This window comes from Anas acuta, chromosome 5 (genome assembly GCF_963932015.1).
Source record: "Anas acuta chromosome 5, bAnaAcu1.1, whole genome shotgun sequence".
NCBI classification, from domain to species: Eukaryota; Metazoa; Chordata; class Aves; order Anseriformes; family Anatidae; genus Anas; species Anas acuta.
The window spans coordinates 40,393,683-40,413,065 of NC_088983.1; the positions used below are offsets into that span (position 1 = coordinate 40,393,683).

At 45.1% G+C, this 19,383-nt stretch overlaps 1 protein-coding gene across 12 annotated transcripts in view; it reads left to right on the forward strand.

The window, feature by feature from the left end:
* Nucleotides 1-3,524: 3,524 nt before the first annotated feature.
* The window catches only part of MEIS2 (Meis homeobox 2), a 171,319-nt gene continuing 155,460 nt past the window's right edge, over nt 3,525-19,383 (forward strand). For 2 of the 12 annotated variants that reach the window (XM_068684332.1, XM_068684330.1), the window contains exons 1-6: nt 3,528-4,675; nt 5,746-5,978; nt 7,396-7,537; nt 8,005-8,055; nt 8,761-8,811; nt 9,680-9,829. In XM_068684332.1, coding sequence (XP_068540433.1) covers nt 4,664-4,675; nt 5,746-5,978; nt 7,396-7,537; nt 8,005-8,055; nt 8,761-8,811; nt 9,680-9,829 — 639 coding nt within the window. In that variant the 5' untranslated portion in view covers nt 3,528-4,663. Of the gene's footprint in view, nt 4,676-4,730; nt 5,160-5,745; nt 5,979-7,395; nt 7,538-8,004; nt 8,056-8,760; nt 8,812-9,679; nt 9,830-19,383 lie in introns of those variants that run through there. The other 10 variants (XM_068684340.1, XM_068684339.1, XM_068684337.1 and 7 more) reach the window with 8 other exon arrangements.

Consider the following 19,383-nt stretch of genomic DNA (forward strand, 5'->3'; position numbering starts at 1 on the left):
ACAGCTCCTTCTCGGACACTGAGAGCGCTAACCCCAAACTGACCCCAATTTGACACCACAAGATGAAATTTTACCGCCTGTTAAAACCATTTCCAGCCTCGGCAAAAGGAGCTGGCTGTTGACTGAGATGCACTTCCATACCGGACACCTCATTTCTCTTTGGACTTTTGAGCTGATCTAAAAAAAAAAAAAAAAAGTAAAAAAAAAAAAAGTAAAAAAAAAAACACCCCATCGACTCTTCTCGTCTCTTACACTTTTCCTGGAAACAGCCTTTGCTGTGAAAATGATGCACGAGAAATGGAAATTAGCCAATTTAATTTTCCCGAATTACGGAGTTTAAAAGAAAATATGTCACACGGCTGAAAATAAAATTAGAAAGAAAGAAAAAAAAAAAAGTAAATAATAAATGACCTAAGACTGTAGAAGCCCCCACCCCCTGCACGCACGTATCCCATTTTCCTCTGAGTTCCTAACAGCATCTTTGTTAATAGCTGAGTACTTTCACTTAAGGGCGCTAAATTGAGATCCCTCTTTAATGGCTAAAGTTTAGCGCTTTATAAACCACGTTCTCTGTGTGCATTAATCCACTGGGATAGTGAAGAGGAAAAAGGCTTCAACTCTTTTCATGAAAAAAAAAAAAAAAGACACAAGAGGAACATGAAAGCCCCTCATTTACCATATGAAATTTCACTTTCTATCAAGTTAAAATCATTTTTAAAAGTTGGTCCCTGTCCCAGATTACACACATGCACAGCAGGGCGAGTCAACGCAGGGGGTTAATTAGTTTAGGGAAGAAAAAAAAATTGAAAAAGTGAAAGGAGCAGCATTGAACACTACAAAAATCTTTGGCTACTTTTTTTTGCAGCTTTGATTTTAGGTTGCTTTCTCTAACAATCCCTTACTCAAGAGAACCAAGATCTACAGGCGCTCCTGTTAAAAGCAGAATTACGAAAAGAAAAACTAGTCTAAAATTACGTCCTGAGCAATGAAGTACCTTCTCCTATGGTAGCCAAGTCGTGGAAAAACTTCGTTTTCAGAAGAAAACTGATGAATTTCTCCCACAGCTTGCGGTCTGAACAAATACAGGGAGCCTTCATTGGAACTAGATTACTTTTGCACGGCCACGTTACAAGGAAAGAGCTCTTCTTTAGTGATACCGAAACTGTTTGAAATGAGACACACTTGTACAGCTCAGGAGGCAAGGCTCTGGGTTTGCACTGCCTCGGTTAAAAAATAAGATTGGAAACTACAAATATTTAAAATATGTCCTCGAAGCTGGCTGCATGGGCTTTATCACAATGAAATGATTCCTCAGAAGTTTAGAAATCTGGCTTCTTCAGGGCTGGGGGGTGAGGGGTGGAAGAAGGATATGAAGAAAAAAAAATAGCATTCACTGATGACTAGATCTCTTTAAAAAATCTGTTAGAAAACTACAGCTGTAAAAGTAGGAAAGGATTTGCATAACCTACTGCTCTGTAGGTCTCCGCGCACCCAAAGGATTAGCCAAGCATTCATTACCATGAATATCTTGAATTACGTTACCGATTTATACGACAGAGTATAAAATACTGCACAAGAAGACTGGCTTTTTTCCTTGCGAAATGAATCGACTTAACCACTGCTTGAAAGAGATCTACATACTAAGGGCTTTTTTACTCACCTCTCTTTACAGTCCCGTGAAAGTCAGTCACATCAATTCGGTTGCTCTTAGGACTAGCTTTAATCTTGGAAGAGATCCTCTAGGAAAAGACAAACGGGTCTGCTCTCCGGCTTCTGGCGGGCTTTAAAGCAGGGTGCAACTCTGGCTAGAAGTAGGAGAGTGACTTTTCTCCTCATTCGCCCCATATCTGTAAATAGAGCCTGCTCTGCGGGGCTCGGCGCTATCGGAACACGCAGGAATGCCCACTGGCGTTTGTCAGCCCTCCACCCTATCTTTCTTTATATGTGAGGGCTGATTTCCCGCAGACATCATTGTTATGATGGCTCATTTAATCAAACTGTTTAATTGCTCCGGTAATCACTATCATCATCACAGGTACTCAATCATTCATCATTTTGGAGGGGTTTATTGACCTCTGGAGCTCATTCCCTAAGCCTATTAAAATCAGGCCAAATATCTATAACTGCCCCCTGAGTCATTTTCTTAAAGTTTCAAAAAAATAAAAATAAAAATCTTAGAATCACCGTCCTCATCGTGAGCAGCAAAACAAACCAGAACAAACGCTAACTGAGAAAATCACTTTTTCTTTTTTTTCTGCCACGTATTTTTAAAAGCCATCTATGTATGAGGCCACGTTCACAACTGGGTACATAATCATTGATAAATCCCACTATTAACGGGATAGTCTGTTTTAGATTTTATGTGCAAGGGACCGTGAACGAGGGTGGGGGGTTGGGGAGGACAAAACTGCAGCAATCGATAGTTTGACCATCGCTCCTCCCCTAAACTTCAAGCATCCCCCATGATTGATGATCCCGGGTAGCTTTGGTAATTGACTGTTCTGAGGTAAGGCATGTTTCAGCTCCAGCAAAGCGATTGGGCGAGGGGAACATACCAAAATTAACGCGCGCGTGTGTGTGTGTGTGTGTGTGCGCGTTTGGAAAAGTTCATTTGGTGCTCAGGGGTGGGGGGTGCAGCATCTCGCTTAATTTGCTAAATAACCCTACTGTAATTAGCACTACCATTAGAAGGCATTACCGAGCTAATACTTCAGCATACATTCCACAAGCGCGACGTCGATATACAGCGAAGTCCAGAACCGTAACACACGCGAATGCATCGCTCCCCGACGGATCCACTCAGCGAGAACATGCAACCCCAAATCTACGGAACATCTGGATCCATCCTACAAAAGGCTGAGCGTGACTTTGGTTTTAAGCCCTTTTCAAAGGCTGGCAGCCTAAGCGCAGAACCAAAAGGGGGTTTCCCCTTCCTCCCCCCCCTCCCCGCCCCCCTTCCTTCCACCCCCCCGCGGCATCCACAGCGGGCTTGGTCGCAGCGATCGCTTGGCGAGGAGCGGTGCCAGCCCCGGGCTGAGCGAGGCGCGCTCCCCGCGCCCCGGATCGGGACTTTTTGCCCGGCCCCGGGAGCGCAAAGGGGCCGGCTGGCCGCGGAGCAGCGCGGAGCTCGCCGAGCCGGCCGGCGGCCGGGGGAACACCAACTTTGCGCGGCCCCCCCTTCCCCGGCAGCCCTCCGTGCCCTCGGCCCCGCATACCGTTCTCGGCAGCGGCGATAGCCGGCGAGTTAAATAAATAATTCAGAGCGTAAATCAGCCGCTAAACACCGCGGTTAATCGCAAGGTATTTCGTCGCTAAAACAACCTAGCGCGAACCAACCCGGGGCCGGGCTTCTGTGGCACTTTTCCTCCGGCTCTCGGCAGTTTTCCCCTGCCTCTCCCCCCTCTCGCACACACGCACTCTCCCCGTCCTACCTCCCTCCCTCCCTCCCTCCCTCGCTCCCTCCCTCCCTCCTCCCTCCTCCCTCGCTCGCTCCCTCCCTCCCTCCGCCCGCTCTCCTTCCTACACGCCTCGCTTCGCTCGGGGCAGGGGCTGCTGCGCGGCTCCCCCCGCGCGGCGCTGCAGCCGCCCTGCCGGCGCGCTGCGCATCAGCGGCGCTCTGCCGGCCGGGGCGCCCCGACACCGACACCGGCACCCGCACCGGCCCCGGCCCCGCCGCCGCCGCCGCCGCCGCCGCCGCCCCGCTCCCCGCCGCCGCTCCCCGCCGCCGCCGCTCCCCGCCGCCGCCGCCGCGCTGCAGGACTGGCTATGGCCACCGCCACTTCCGGGTTCCGTCACTTCATTCTCCCGCCGATCGGCGCCGCGAAACTGAGCCGCTTCTATAAGGCAGCCCGCAGCCAACCTGCCAGCGCTTACTGACACTCACTCATCTCAGAGAGAGAGGGAGAGAGGGAGGCAAAATACCCACCGGCAGGAGGAGGAAAAAAAAAAAAAAAAAAAAAAAAAAAGAGAGAGAGAGAGAGAGAGAGGAGAGGGGGAAGTCTCCGGGCTTTGCAAACTATTCGTTTTTTTTTTTTTTTTTTTCTTCGCATCTTTCCCCACCCCCCTTCACAGTACTCAAAAAAAAAAAAAAAAAAAAAAAAGACCCTCTAGCGATTCTAAAAGGCAAAACCCGAGCGCGGAGTTACTGGAAGAAGGAACCGGGGTTAAAAAGATTCCTCCTCTCTTCTTCATCATCATCAACCATCATTCATTCACTACCTTGACATTCCCTGGCTTTGATTGACAGCTGGAGTGGCAAAAAGCCATGAGACACGACAGTTTGGTTACATGTGGGTTGCTGACGGGGCGATCGTAACCTTCAGTTTGGGGGCTTGACAATTTTTTTTTTTTTTTTTTTTTTTTTTGCGTAGAGAAAGAAAAAAGGAAAAAGAGAGAGAAAGAGAAAAAGGAAAGAGAAAGAGACAGAAAAAAAGAAGAAATACACAGAAACTCTCATCGTGGTTCCTGACTGTTTTTTATATATTGTTGTTGTTGTTGTTGTTGTTATTATTTACCCATATTGGAGGACAGGAGAAGTCTATAAGTGGGTTACAAAAAAAAAAAAAAAAAAAAAAAGGAATCTTCTTCACTCTAAATCACTTTCTTTGCTGGACTGGGATATTAAATATACGACACATCCAGGAGTTTATTGGAGCGCAGACTGATGGCGCAAAGGGTAGGTTTAAATCTCCAACACTTACCTATATATAAATCCTCTCTTAAGAGGGGCCTGTCCGATTTGCTCTCCTCTGTTGCTGATGATGATGGCGGCCACTATTAAAAAATAGCAGCAAAAATTATTCACTAGCTTTTTGTGTGTGTGCGTGAGTGTCTCTGTGTGTGTGTCTCTCTCTGCAATTGTTCCACGCTTTTTTCCTCTCTAGCTTTTCCCCCAGCAGCGCGATTTCCCTGCTCTCTGGCTGCTCAGTAGCACGGGGTTCACAGGGGAAAGCTTGCTGCTGCTGCTGCTGCTGCTGCCGCCGTTGCTGCTTCTGCCCAGGACAGACTAAGAAATACATATGTGTGTGTGTATATATACGAACGTATATATATGTATACATATATAGCTGCTTTTTTCTTTTTTTTTTCCTCTTTTTTTTTTTTTTTTTGTCTCTGGCTTTGACAAGGACAAGGGGAATTGCTACTAAATAATGTTTCTGGTAACTTTCAGATTATTTCCCCCTTTATCTTCCCCCCCCTTCCGATGCACCCCACCTTTCCCCTCTCCTTCCCCGTGATGATTTATTTATCTAGCTGCTTTGGATTCTGCTTGTTTATTCATTTACGTTTGATTTTTTCGTCCTTCCTTCCTAATTCAGAACAACTCTAGTTTCTCTCCTCCGTTTCCTTCCTTTCCATCCCGGTTTCCTCGCCAGGGTCTCTCCAGCCGTGCCGAAGCGGACCGTCTCCCCCCCGCACACACACACACGCACACACACGCACTCACTTTCCCCCTTTCCCTCTCCCTACACCCCCACGCCTCCCTCAGCCTCTCCAGCCCCTGCCCCTGCTCCCAGCCGATTTCATTTCGCACATCTCACTCTCTGTTGTGGCTGTTCTTGTTTTGTTTTGCTCTGTTTGCGTCTGCCTGGGTGCTTTACTCTCTTCTGACTTTTGTTGTTGTTGTTTGTTTGTTTGTTTTTTTTATTCCCCCCTCTCCCTCTCTCTCTCTCTCTCCCCCCCCCCCCCCCCCCCCCCTTCCCCTCTTTCTCTCGCTTTCTTCTCTTCCGGCCCGGTTTTTGACAGTACGATGAGCTGCCCCACTACGGCGGGATGGACGGAGTAGGGGTGCCGGCGTCCATGTACGGGGATCCCCACGCCCCCCGGCCGATCCCCCCGGTGCACCACCTCAACCATGGCCCGCCGCTGCACGCCGGCCAGCATTACGGCGCCCACGCCCCGCACCCCAATGTCATGCCGGCCAGCATGGGCTCCGCTGTCAACGACGCCCTGAAGCGGGACAAGGATGCGATCTACGGGTAGGTGCCGCCGGGCGACGCGGCGCCGCTGCCCGCCGAGCGGGAGGGCAGGAGCGGGGCGGGCGCCGGGGGGCTCCCGGGGGGCGGCCGGGGGGTGGCGGCAGCCCTGCGCTGCGGGCCGAGGAAGATGCGTGGAGGCACGGCCCGCGGGGCTGGGGTGCCGGCACCCTCAGGAGACGCGTCCTGGAAGAGAGACCCCTTGGTGGAAAGGGGGTGGGAGGCAGCTTGTCTTCCTTTTTTTTCCCTTTTTTTTTCCTCTCTTTTTTTTTTTTCTTTTTTTTTTTTTTCCGCGAGTTTTTTGTCTCGCTCGGAAAGGCCCCGGTCAGGACTTCAGACAGGAGAGGTGGCTCTCTTGGCGCTGGGTTTTAGGTGAGGAAGTGGTATTCTGGTGTTCTCCTCCGTGACATAATAACACTCTTCCAACACTGTAAATAAAGAGCTACTCAAATCGCCGAAGACAGTAAGAATAAAAGAGATTCGCTTCTCACGAGCAGCTCTTTCCTGAGATAAGCGAAGTAAATGCATTGGAGGCAGCGAGCTGAGTTTTATATGTAGGAAAGAGAGAGCGGGAGGAAAAAGAAACACGTACCCAACAAAACTCTAGCCTCTGCCAGGGCACTGCCTGAGGGGAATGACACCGATTCCCTCCAGTGCCTTTTAGCAAAAAATACCGAATTATCCTAAAAGGAGGGATAGTAACGTCAGTAACAGAGTATGGGGCCTTGATCAGACACCAAAGGGGGAAACAGACCAACGCATACTTACTACTTAGTACGCAGATAAAATATTTTTTTTCCTGACTACACCAACTATGGGAAAATATTTCGAGAAGTGCTCCCTCCCTCCGCCCCCTCCCCAGCTCACTTATCTGGACAGCTGGTATTTTACTTGGGTGTGCTTCCTAAGCCAGGAAACTTCACCACATTTTTGTTAGCAGGCCCCTTGAAAAATAAAATTACGTATTAAGTAGTTTGCAGTTTGCCTCCCCGTGCTTCTCATTTTAGGTCATAGCTTGAGGGTAGGGATGGGATCTCCCAGGTTTCGCGTTATTTTAAGCTGTGGCGAAGAGGGGAAGGTTCCCAGCTGAGCTGCTGCCTGCTTGAGCGAGTGTGTTTGGTGCGCCCGGGGTGTGAGTGGAGGTCACTTTTGTCCTCAGCTCTGGGGACTGCACATGGGATGCGGCTTGGCCATTCTCAATTTCCGAAAGAGAAAAAAAACAAAAATTAAAAGGAAAAAAAAAAGTGTATTTTATTTCGAGGCGGGATTGTGCCCTGCTCTGCCCGGAGCAATACCGAAAGGCTGCAGTGGCCGTGTGTCCGTGTGTGTACGTGCATTTAAAAAATACTTGTTGATTAGAGCTCTTCTTTCCCCCTCTCCCCACCCCCTCCCGCTCTCTTTGTGTGCCACTGCCCGGTAGGCACCCGTTGTTCCCCCTCTTAGCTCTGGTCTTTGAGAAGTGCGAGCTGGCGACCTGCACGCCCCGGGAGCCCGGCGTGGCCGGCGGGGACGTCTGCTCCTCCGACTCCTTCAACGAGGACATCGCCGTCTTCGCCAAACAGGTCCGCCACCTCTACCCCCGCCCCCGGCCCTTCCCGGCGCTGCCGCCGCCCCCGGCCCCCGAGCCCCGCGGCCGGGCGCTGCCCGGGGCAACCCCTCCGAGCCTCCCCCCCCCCCCCTTCCCCCGAGCCCCCTCCGCGGCCGCCGGCGGGGGGCGGGAGGGGGCGGCGGGGGGCGCGCTGCCGGACCGGGGCCGCCGGCCCTCGCCCTCGAGCACCGACGGAAGGGGGACGCGGCTGGGGCCGGGTCTGGAGGCAGCGGGAGCAGGGAAGGACGGGGAGCCGGCAGGGCTGGGGGGCGGCCGGGGCAGGGCCGGCTCCCTGCAGCACCCCCCGGCTGCCCAGCGTGGCCGTGGGGCAGCGCTGCTTGCTTTTGTCACCCCTCGGGGTTGCATCCTTCGGGCCAGTGGGCAGCAGGGCCGAGGGAGGGAAGAAGCCTCAACTCACGCTGCTTTGCCTTCTCCTTGCAGGTCCGCGCTGAAAAACCACTTTTTTCTTCAAACCCAGAGTTGGACAATTTGGTAAGGCCTCGCCCCAGCGCCCCGCTCCCCTTTCGCCTTCCCCGGCCCCGTGTTAGCCCCTCGCTCTCGGCAGCGCCGGGAGGAAGGCAGCCGGCCCCCGGCTGCACGGCCCGGCCCTGCCCGGCCCCAGCCTTCAGAGGGCTGCACTTGTGAACTGAGCCGGGGCAACGCCGGCAGCTCCAGCGCCTTGCGGGGCAGCACGGAAAAGCCACGGGGAGCTAAAGTGAGGGATATAAGTGCTTCGGGAGAGAGGGATGGAGATTTCTAACGTCAATCTTTTGCTAATGTGAACGTTTTCAATATTCAAAGCGACTAAATCCTCTTGTAAAGAAGATGCCAAAGTGTTCACCCCCCCCCCCTCTTCTGGGGGCGGTGGGGGAATGCGAGCGTGTGCTCGGCTTCTCCGCGACCCCCGTGAAGCCAGGGCCGGGGTGCGGGGAGGGAGCGAGGGCGAGAGAAGGGGGAAGCTCGGGGGTGGCGGCAACAAGCGCTCATCGCCGCGCCTCCGATAGATATGATAAAAATCAAGTGCTGAGGTTAAAGTTGACCGAAATTGTTCAAGCGTGACCAAGGAGCTAAAATCCCGGATAATGACTGCACGCCCTGACAGCCCCCGTCTCCCCTTCGCCCCTTTGGGCTCGCAGCCCCGCGCAGCACCCGTGCTCTTTTCTCCCAACTAACCCCTGGCTCAAAACTTTCTTGCAGATGATCCAAGCAATACAAGTACTAAGGTTTCACCTTTTGGAGTTAGAAAAGGTAAGCGGCGGGGCGGAGGGCGGGGGGAGGCCATCCCCTCCCCGGCGGGCCGCTTCTGCCCTGCGCCCCCCGGCCTCTCGGGGGTCCTTGTGGCACGGCCGGGGGATCCGGGACAAAGGCGGCGTGGTACTGCAACCTGTGCCATCGGGGCATGTGACACCCGACAGCCATGCCCAGACCAGCCCGGCATTTTTTGTTCAGCCAAGTCCTCACATTTATCCATTATTAAGCCCCGTGCGTCCTTCTTGCCCCTGCTCTCGGCAGAAGTTCCCTCCGTGACTCGGAAACAACCCGTCTAGCAAAAAGCCAAAGGAAAGCCCTCCCGCTCCTCTGCAGCTCTGGCAGGCTTGCTAACCCCAAACAGGCAGTAAATGTTTGCAAGAGGCAGGGGGCCCCTGCTCGGCCTGGGGGAGGGGGGCTGTGCCCTGCCCGGGGCGGCCGTTCCCAGCCCCTCGGCGGCTCGTCCTCAAGCTGCTGGCCCGAGGCACCGAGCCGTGGGCGACCAGCATCACCCCGCATCGCCCCGCTGCTGTCTCGGGCGAGGAGCGGTGCCCGTCTGCTGCGGTCCCCACGCACTGCCGGGGGCCGCGACCCCGGGGCCGGAGCTGCCCCCGGGCCGGCTGGTCCTCCGCAAGCCACGCTGAGCCCCCTCGCTCTCTCTCGCTCTCTCTAACTTGTTGCTGCGGCGAGTCTCAAGAGAATAATATGCGCTGCAACAATTTCTCTATTGTTTCCTCGCCTTCGACTATTGTGCCCCTTAATTAGAGTTACTCGTGGAGTAGATCAGAGTGTTGCTCTTGCTACCAGAAAGAATTGCAAGCCGATATTTCGCCATTATTCATGCTATTATTCTTGTTACCTCCTTCAGGTTCATGAGTTGTGCGATAACTTCTGCCATCGGTACATTAGTTGTTTGAAAGGAAAAATGCCAATAGACCTCGTTATTGATGAAAGGGATGGCAGCTCCAAATCAGACCACGAAGAACTCTCAGGATCTTCCACAAATTTAGCCGACCATGTAAGTTCTTTTGCTTTCTTTATGGCACTTTCTAAGACTTTTAACCTACTTAGAGGACCTGTACTTGATTTCACTGTTTTGTGGCTGCTGTCTACTAGTGCTGTTCCTACCTTTTGCAAATTCGGTTCCCACCTTAAACTCCACCCACCCCACCCTCCCCCCCGATTTGCAAAGTTGTGAAAATGCAAAAGGTTCCTTCTGTTTCCATCTGTAAAGCAGCGGGTTTGCATCGGTTTGTAAAGTTTCCTGGTCTGGGCGACTCGAGGAGCTAGCAAACTGTCGTTTTGATGTGGTGATCGGTGCTTTTTCTTCTTCTTTGCCAACTCTGTAATCAATGCAGCAACGCAAGGAAACAGAGACAAGAAAGTTAGGGAGAAAGTTTGCTGATTTCCTCCCCCCTCCCCTCTTGTGGGGATGACAAGTGATGAGAATTATTGGCAATACTACATTGCATTAAAAAAAGGGGGTTAGCACATTAGAGTTTCCAATGCTTGTGCTTTATAGCAACTTATTGTCAGAATATGGACTTATTGCCAAACGCCTGAAGCATCTTCATAATAAAAGACAGTAACCTTGATGAAGCAATTATTAACAATGTATTACAGAAAGCTGGAGAGAATTATGATTGAGTAACCGTAGGTTAGCGGTTGATTTTAACACTTTAAGAGTTGGTGAATTAGTGTTATGTGTGTGGGACTGAACGTTGGTGTGCGTGGTAAGGAGAGTGTCTTTGTTTTTCCGGGTTTTGGAGCAGCTCTGGTGACACTTAAAAATATGTAGACGCAGAGAGACTTCGGGATGTGAAGGAAAAGGCTGCAGCTGGTACCGCAGGAAAGGGAACGAATAGCTATGGTTAAAAAGAGTGGGTGTGAACTCTAGTTTATTTATAGGAGCACATCCCTGGGGGGAACGGGGGTTTACACAGTTTTAGGTTCAATTGAATTCATAATCTAAATGATACAGTCTAATATTTTAGCGGTTGAAATATTAATTTAACACCCGGTGTGAAGTTAACCATGCTTTCTGCACAGGCGCCTGCCCTTATTTCCTAGTGTGTTAAGAAGAGTAGCTTTAAGCCCAGGGAGAATGAGCTTTCTAGGAGCTTTTGTTTCCTTTCAAAACATGTTGTTTCTATGTGTATTTGATAATTACATTAGACCTGGACTGAAGCTGGACTAGACCGGGAGATAAAATAATAATAAATTCTCCTAAATGCCCCCCTCCTGGTATTGCCTAGTTCCAGAGCCCTGAAAGTATTTTTGGACCCAAGCCTTAGCTTTCATTTTCTCATTTGTGTGACGTAAACATTGTAGGACAAGATTTCTGTGATGTTTTGCATTTGAAATCTCTTATTATGAGGGGAAAAAAATATAGGCAGTGGTTCCTGAAAGTTTCCCTGCTTATCAGGTATCTCACATGTAGATAATAAACTCCATGAAGCATGACGTTATTTCCAAAATATTTGTTTTATGGCATTTTACAACCCTAAATTCGTGTGCATAAGTATTATGGGGGAGTACTAAAAAAAAGTAATTTAAATGAGTGGCACCTCAAAAGATATTGGGTCATTGTGTCTAATTCAGAGCAATAGAGAAAAAAAAAAAAAAAAAAAAAAAAAAGTACATGCTTTTCCAGTACAGTTTCTTTACAAGAGTGCGTTTCAAGTGGAAGTGTAGAAATGGAGCATGCTTATGTTTATATTGAAGAGATTAGATAAACTAGCCTGTTTAGGGTTCTGGCAGATGGCGAATGCTCAAGCCAATTTGCTGTGCTCCATTATAATATTTAAATTCACGCACAATGATAGGACAAGGGTGGAGGGGGTTAGCATTTTGATAATTTGATAACTATTATCTTCCCTAAGAAGAATCTCCTCTTGTTTTTGTGGCCCAAAAAACAAACTCAAATAAATATGACAACCCATTTATCTTGCACCCGTTAGGGTTTACCACTTCATTGGGTATTATAATTTAAAGCCTTTTATTTCCTGGAGATTTGAGCTATAACATTTTTACTTTAGCCCCCTGCTATTTGTTTTGAAAGGAAGCAATAATTTGTGCAACCAGAACACCAACTGGGAAATGAAGAGTTGTATCACATAGTTACATTTTATTCATGCGTTTTGGGAAATGTGTCTCCTTATTGGATTTTATATATATATATATATATATATATCAGCTTGTTTTCCCAACAAAACTTTAACACTCTTTTATAGCTTAGTCAAACTACTGTGTATGTACACGTCTATGTTTACATTGTACAAGGTTGGAGCAGGAAGAAATCCACTTTTATATATAAAGTAAGAAACGTTTTTAAAATTGCTAATGTAAACATGCAGGGGTATCAAAAAATGAGCCATCATTTGTGAGCATCTACCTGAAAATGTAATAGTTCAAGCATGCAAATTTGTCCAATTTGACTCTCCAGGTTTATTTTTTCATTTGCTTTGATATGCATATTTAATATATAGCCTCAGGCTAAATCTCATTTGGTGAAAGTTGGTGCAGGGGTGATGATGAGCCACTTCAGAAGGACAGAGACAGCATGTTGTTTCCTCTGTTTTATGTATTGGCCCACTATTCTGATCCAGGGGTCTTCCCCTCATGGTTTTATTTGCACATGAAATACTAGGAGCAGTTCAGCTGATTGGCTATGAATAATGATAGCCAAAAAGAAGTGTAGTTTAATTTGTTGTGTGCCAGGGTTTCTCTTGTGGAGGTGACAGTTTGTGACAGCTGTTTGACACCCCCAAAATCCATACACCTCTGTTCTTACTAAGTGGTATAAAGCTACACCCTGTGTGTTGTGTTTTCTGTGAATGCAAGGGGTGGTGACAATGACAGTGGCAGAGCGGAACTAGGAGCTAATGCAGCTCCCATTTTCATTCCTTGGCTAGACCTGAAAATGTACCATTAGGAAAAGTAACAAAAAGAACTGTGGGATTAGCCAGTATTTACCATAGGACTTTAAATGGGACACCGAGATACTGTGTTTCCCCTTTCACAATCTACTGCTGTAGTATTTATATAACTGAACTGGAAACCAAAAGCAAAATCAACAAAGGAATGAATTCTTCAGAGGTATACCTGTGCTGTAAAACGGAGACAGCTGTAAGCGGTTGTGCTATATGTGTTTGGTAATAAATGTGTATATCGAATTTTATTTTAGTACACTATTAACTGTTATGTAATACAGTAAGTGTAAGGGGTCCAGGGACTTGGTAGATCAAATAGTACAGCACTGGCCACAAGAAGCTGAAACTTTTGTTATTACTCTGCTGTGTTTAGTAAATATAACAGCCCATAATTAGTGTTTGAATTTTTAACACCCTCATATTTTTTTATTGCTCTGAGGTATTAGCTGTAGATGGGAAGAAGGTAATTACAGCTATGCCCTGGCTGAACCAGATCAGTAAGAAAAGAAAAAAAAAAAAAAAAAAGGAAAGAAACCCTTCCAGCTGCAGTTCAAGTTGAGTTTCCCAGCACAGACAATTTATTATTGTTCAATATAAACATGCTGGGTCCTATCCTGCATTCTGTGTTCAGCTTAAAATATCTGTTGAGACTACCAGTAAATCTAATTTTTCTTTTTTTCCAGCTGCTCAAATCTGAAAAAAGTAATGCTTGTAAAATTTGGAGAATTTAAAACTTTTTCCAGCATACGATAATATTTTGTACTTTATTTACATTTGTTTTGTACCTGGCCTCTCCTGGTACCATACAATTCTATCTTTAGTGCAAACCTACTTTGAAGCCTTGAAATTTCCCGATAGAAATTTATGGCTCTCCTTCCACTGGCTGTCATGGGAGCAGGATCAGGGCCTCAGTCTTCTTGATATTTGTTTATATGTTATAGTCAATTTGCAGCTGAGAGGTAATAATATACAGATCATCATTCATAAAATATAATTAAAAATGGATAGAAATATACATACATCTAGTTGTTTTTTTTTTTGTTTGTTTGTTTGTTTTAAAGAACTGTTGACAGATCAGAAATCTGATGCCTCAGCTGTAGAAGAAAAATATTAGTTTGAATATTAAACCTTTCAGTTCTCAAATGAGGAGATACTTGCATTTTGTACTTTTGGACATCCAGACATTTTGTATTTCTTTAATACTTTTTATTGAAGAATGGCCTGTGCAAGTTCCTGACATCTTGCAGATGAGCAGAAATAAAAATATGTTAATATATATATATATACCTATATATATTCCAGCTATATAATTAAACCTTTTGGTAAGATTTCACTGAGTACTGAGGAAGTAGCTACTGGCCTGGTGCTGCATTCCCTAGGTACTGCAATCCTGATAGATGCAAGTGGGAGTGTTGAGTATGCCAGAAATCAGACCCCAGAGGTGCTCTTCTTGTCTGTAGTGGGTCAGAAGGGAAACTAAGGAGTTAAGGATCTAACTGGAGGGGAAAAACAAAACAAACAAACAAACAAACAAACAAACAAAAGCTAACTTTTTTCTTTCATAAACAAATTTCTCAGTGTGTAGTTTAAGATTTAAGATGTTACTGTAGTCCCCGTGTTTTCTGAAGGAGCAAGAAGCATCAGGAAGGTTCCAAGACTGTAGGAAATACAGTGTATCTTCTCTTTCTGATGGGCAGTGCTAGGCCAAGTAACCAGCCAGCTCACATTTGGGTATTCTAATTTTAATTTTAATCTGGGTTCTCTCAATTTGAAATGACATTGTATTTCACTGTCTATTTGATGTTGGTGTTCCCTCTTTGGTTTGAGTTGTCTATCACTCTAGATGAAGTGTAGCCACACAGAATGACATAGAAGGACAATTAAACAAACAAACAAACAAACAAACAAACAAAAAACCAACAAAAAGCTAATTTTTCAAGTCTTGGTTCTTTTTACTGACAGGTGGATTACATGTCTGATTTCAATCTTAATTGAAAAATACAAAGCATGTAGCTTTTAAGTGTTGCCACATTCTATGAGTGTCAAAAAATCCTCTTGACACTTTACTCAAATGCAAAGTCAAGGGACAAGAATGTCAAAATTAAAAATTGTACTTATGTAGATATGTACACAAATATCTGAGAGACCAAAATACCTTGTGTTTTGTTTCACTCATGTAATTCTCGTACAAATTAGTCAAAAATCATAGTAAAAGTGCATCTGCAAGAAAATATACCTCATTATATCAGTAATATCAGTAATATCAGAAGTCTTTTTAAAAAACATACATAATTAGAGTTTTTCATGGAAAATTTAATTATTGTAAGTTCCTTTATGTAATAAGTTTTTTATTGGCACATTCCACAGCAGTCTTTAAGGTATCATCCTGAACTTAATACATCCAAAACATGTACATGCACAGATGTACACACATGCACGCACACAAATGCACAGGCATGGATGTGTATGACTTTATGCACCTGGTATAGTACACCATCTTTTGATATACCATGATACATAGAGACAGACGTTTGTGGTATCAGTCACATCAGTAGGTTCTATTGTGTTTACAGGTGTTACTTGTACAAGGCAAGCAGGATTTGGCTTGTATTTGAGGGGAAGAATGCCACACAAGTCAGTAGTTCTGTTCAGTTTTGTGTTTGAAAAATTAATTTACAGGAGCAACCTCTAGACCTTCAATTCCAACTCTCCTGAGTGAGTCCTACAGCTACTGTGGTTTCTTTCAGGAAAGTAGCTTTATTTGTTCATGCAAGATAAATTGTTTTGTCCACTTCATCTGGTAAAATGTAAGGGACTGATTCTGTTATGGCTATATACTCAAAACTTCAGTTAACCTCTGTGAGCCAAATTCTGCTCGGCTTACTCACATGGATATCATCTGGCCTGATAAATTTGACTTCCTAGTTACAAATAAGAAGCAAATTCCTTGTGGTTAATTGAGTCTTTAATATCACCATAAAAAACAGTGTGAGATCAGAATCAGCCCCAGTGGGACTATGTATGCTCACAAAAAAACTCACCAGACTTTGCCCAGTGGTAATTCTGGGCATACAGTGTAAGAATTGCAATTTGACTGAAGGTTGTCCTCTATCAAATCTCTCCGTTACGTTTCTGTTCAAGAAATCCTGTAGCAGTGAAAAACTCTTACAGTTTCCACCAGATTTGTAGCATCGACAAAAGAGTAACACATCAGATTTGCTTTGTATACCAAGAGACTCTTGTCCTTTCTGTTGCTCTTTTCTAGATTTAGCAAAATTCAATGGTGGTGTTAAATCAATTTTTTTTTTTTTTTTTTAACTTTCAAGGGAAAAAACACTGGCAAAATTGTGTTTTCTTGGTAAGGCTGTGTGTGTAAATGAGAAACAGTGGATAGCAGCGGAGTGATCTCCTGTGGCCCTGCTAGTACAAGCTTTCCCCATATTGTCTCCTGCTTTTATATTAATTACAACTTGCATTATCAGCTGCGAGTCTGTAGCCCAGCAAATAGAAAATACTGCCCCTGGAGACCTAGCTTCTTGTATCTATTTTCCATCTCCTTCTATTGTGTTCTACTCAGTATTCACTGCTTTTCTCCTGGTAACACTGCTCTTTAACACAATTAGGTAAGAGCAAGAGGAGCACCATATTTGACTCCCATTTATTAAAACTACTGGGAATAGCTACATGTGTGTTGTTTACATTCTATGGTATACGGCATTAGTTTAGGTCATATGTGTGTGAAAATTTTATGGTACGCACACAAACACGAAACAGGCAATTGCATTTTAGCAGGCAACATCCACACTCTTCGGTTTGTTTCGTGCTTCTGTAATGTATATTACTAAATCTTGCAGGAAAACATGTAAAGCCATGCAAATGGTTTGTGTAATTCATTTATAGCTATCTGTTTGTTTCTGTTTTTTTTTTCTCTCTCTCCCCTTTTTTGTTTTTTTGGTTTTTTTACTTATGATTAGGCATTTGGCCAAGAAGTTTTTCTTGAGGGATGCAAAGATGGAAACAGTTTAGGGCAAAAAAAAAGAGAAGTTCACTGATGCATACAATGATCTTAGCCCAATGAAAAAGAATGCTGCCTTTTAAGAGGTTGTAAACTCCACCCCAAGAATTATTTGACATTTTTTATGATATTAAAACATAGCTATTTCCATCATTTTTAGATTCTTCCAACATTCTAATGTTGCCTCTTGTAAATACCCCATCCTTCCCCATTGGATATTTCTATTCTTCAAAAAAATACTGCCAAATTGCTTCCTCAAGAAAATTGTGTCACAAGAAATATGTTGAATTTCCAATCTTTCCACCCTGTCTTTCCAAAACTGGATGTACAAGCTGAGGTCAAGAACAACTCAGCCTGGTAGAGACAGCAAGTGTTTTCAGCTGCAGGAAGTTTTATTTACTGATCCTTTCCAAACCATTACATTTTTGAAACAGAAAGACCGGCCTAAGCTTTTGAAATGCTGTATGATAGGTTTTGGATGACATTTGCCTTAAAACATAGCTGAGGTGTTACCAGTTAATTATTGTAATTTTCGTATGTGTGATAAGGAGCTCCAACAGCAGCCAGCTTAAGAGAGCCTGGAGTGCATAAAATTAACATAACTCGCTGTGTTCCCTGAAAAGTTTAGCCTAGGTGAACATGTTGCAATTATTACATTTTCTAAAAGAAGGTTCCAGCCTGGTGTTGTTGGAGGGCTAAACTCATGCTATGCTATTGTTTCTTTCCTTTTTCATGTATTTCTTCTAGCTCTTTATCTGATTACCATCCGGCAAACAGCTGACGCTAAGAGGCTGCAGAGGGCTGAAGAGCTCCTGTCTGCTGTTTGCCTTCAGCTTGAAGCTATTTGAGTGGCTTCCTAACTCGGAGATAAAAAGAGGAGCTCATAGGCACAACTGTGTTTTAATCGAGGCTGTAAAGAGACTTGCTCAGTTTTTGCATTTTATTTCTAGCTGAACTTTTTGTTAACCTTATTTTCAACTGCACTTTTTTTTTTTTTTTAAATAACATCTGGGCTTCCTGAACTTTCAAGACTTCTCTTCATTCTTTTTCTGTTTCTTTCCACCTGACTCTGTAAAATGATACACTTTTTAAATGAAATTGTGAGGGCTTACAGTATTAATTGTGCTCCTGGAGACCTAATTAATATAACAATCTCAATGAATATAAAACCTTGTGATTATTATTGCTATTATTTTTCTGTTGTTGGTCTTTGTGAGAAAAGTAGATCGGTCTTACAGGTTTTGGAAAGGTGGTGGTTTTGTACTGTAAATGCTATAGTGCTGTCAATTGTGCTGATAGCTTAGGTGAATTTAAGATCACGGACTGTCTTCTGTTCTGCTTATGTCTTCCTGCTGTGGAGCCACATACATGCATGCATGTGTGTGTTTGTGTAAGGTGAAGGGGATTTGGATACTTCTTACCCTTTGGTCACCTAGGGCTTTACTCACAGCCTTTTGAAGTCAGGGGATCTTCCCTTTGTCTCTGCTGTGATCCAGGTCAGGCCCATTAGATTTATGTTACTGGGTTTTGTAGCAAGACGTTATTTGGCAGTTCTATTTTATGTTGCTATAGAGCATGTGGTACTAATCAGCTCTAGGAGATTACTTTGAGATGTTTCAATATATATTTTGAGACCTGATTCCAATAACACTTACACTGAATTTTACAATGGGTAAATCAGTTGATTTTGTTGAACTTATTCCTACTACACATTGGGGTAGATGAGGTCAGAATTGGTCCTGCTCAGAGAATTCATCAGTACTCTTCATTTGCTGCTCTTAAGATCTCCTCATGCTTTCATAGCCCAGTGTTATTTCATAATGCAGATGCAAGACACAATCAAACCTAATGGGCAATATTGGGGTGGGGCTGGGGCTTGAGAGAGTTGGGTTGGAGGTCAGGAGGTATTTTTTGTTTGTTTCGGTTTGGGATTATTATAGTGTGCTTGATTTAAGTTGTCACATACAGGTGACGAGTAATGCAGGTCCAGGCCCTAGTCTGATCTGTTTCATGTGTTCTTGCTCTCCTTTTCTGCCAGAGGAAATTCCATCTCTTGCCTGCCTTCATGTGGTGCTGATAAAGCTCTTCCTGTACAGTAGAATTCCTGTTTTCCTTTAAGCAACAGCAGGGTATTGGGAATGATCAGGAAAGGGGAGGAGGACAGGAGGAGAATACACTCAACAAAGTAGTGCTAAACTATAACATTAACTTTTCCTCACTTATCCCTTTAAATAGCAGCTTCTCACTCTAGGAGAGTCAATACTCAATAAATTAGAAAGCTAGCATGAATGATGTGACTAAAGTACAGTGGTTGAGGTCTTACTTAGCCAAGTTTTGCAAACTTTGTACATCTGTCTTATGTGTTCTCTTTTGTTGTGTTTTATGCATAGTAATGTAGAAAGAATTACATAAAAATCACTGTACGTGTTATTTTATGTAATCACCTGGTGGTTATTCTTGACAATACTCATAAGTAAACTGTTAGAGTGATACAGCTAGAAAGTCTTTTGAAATGTGTCATATCAATGTGTGTGTGTGTGTGTTGAGGGGGTGGGGAGTAGAAGCATCTTCCCATTAAAATGTTTTTTCAGAAGTAGTTTGCTTCTTCCCCACAACTTTGCATTT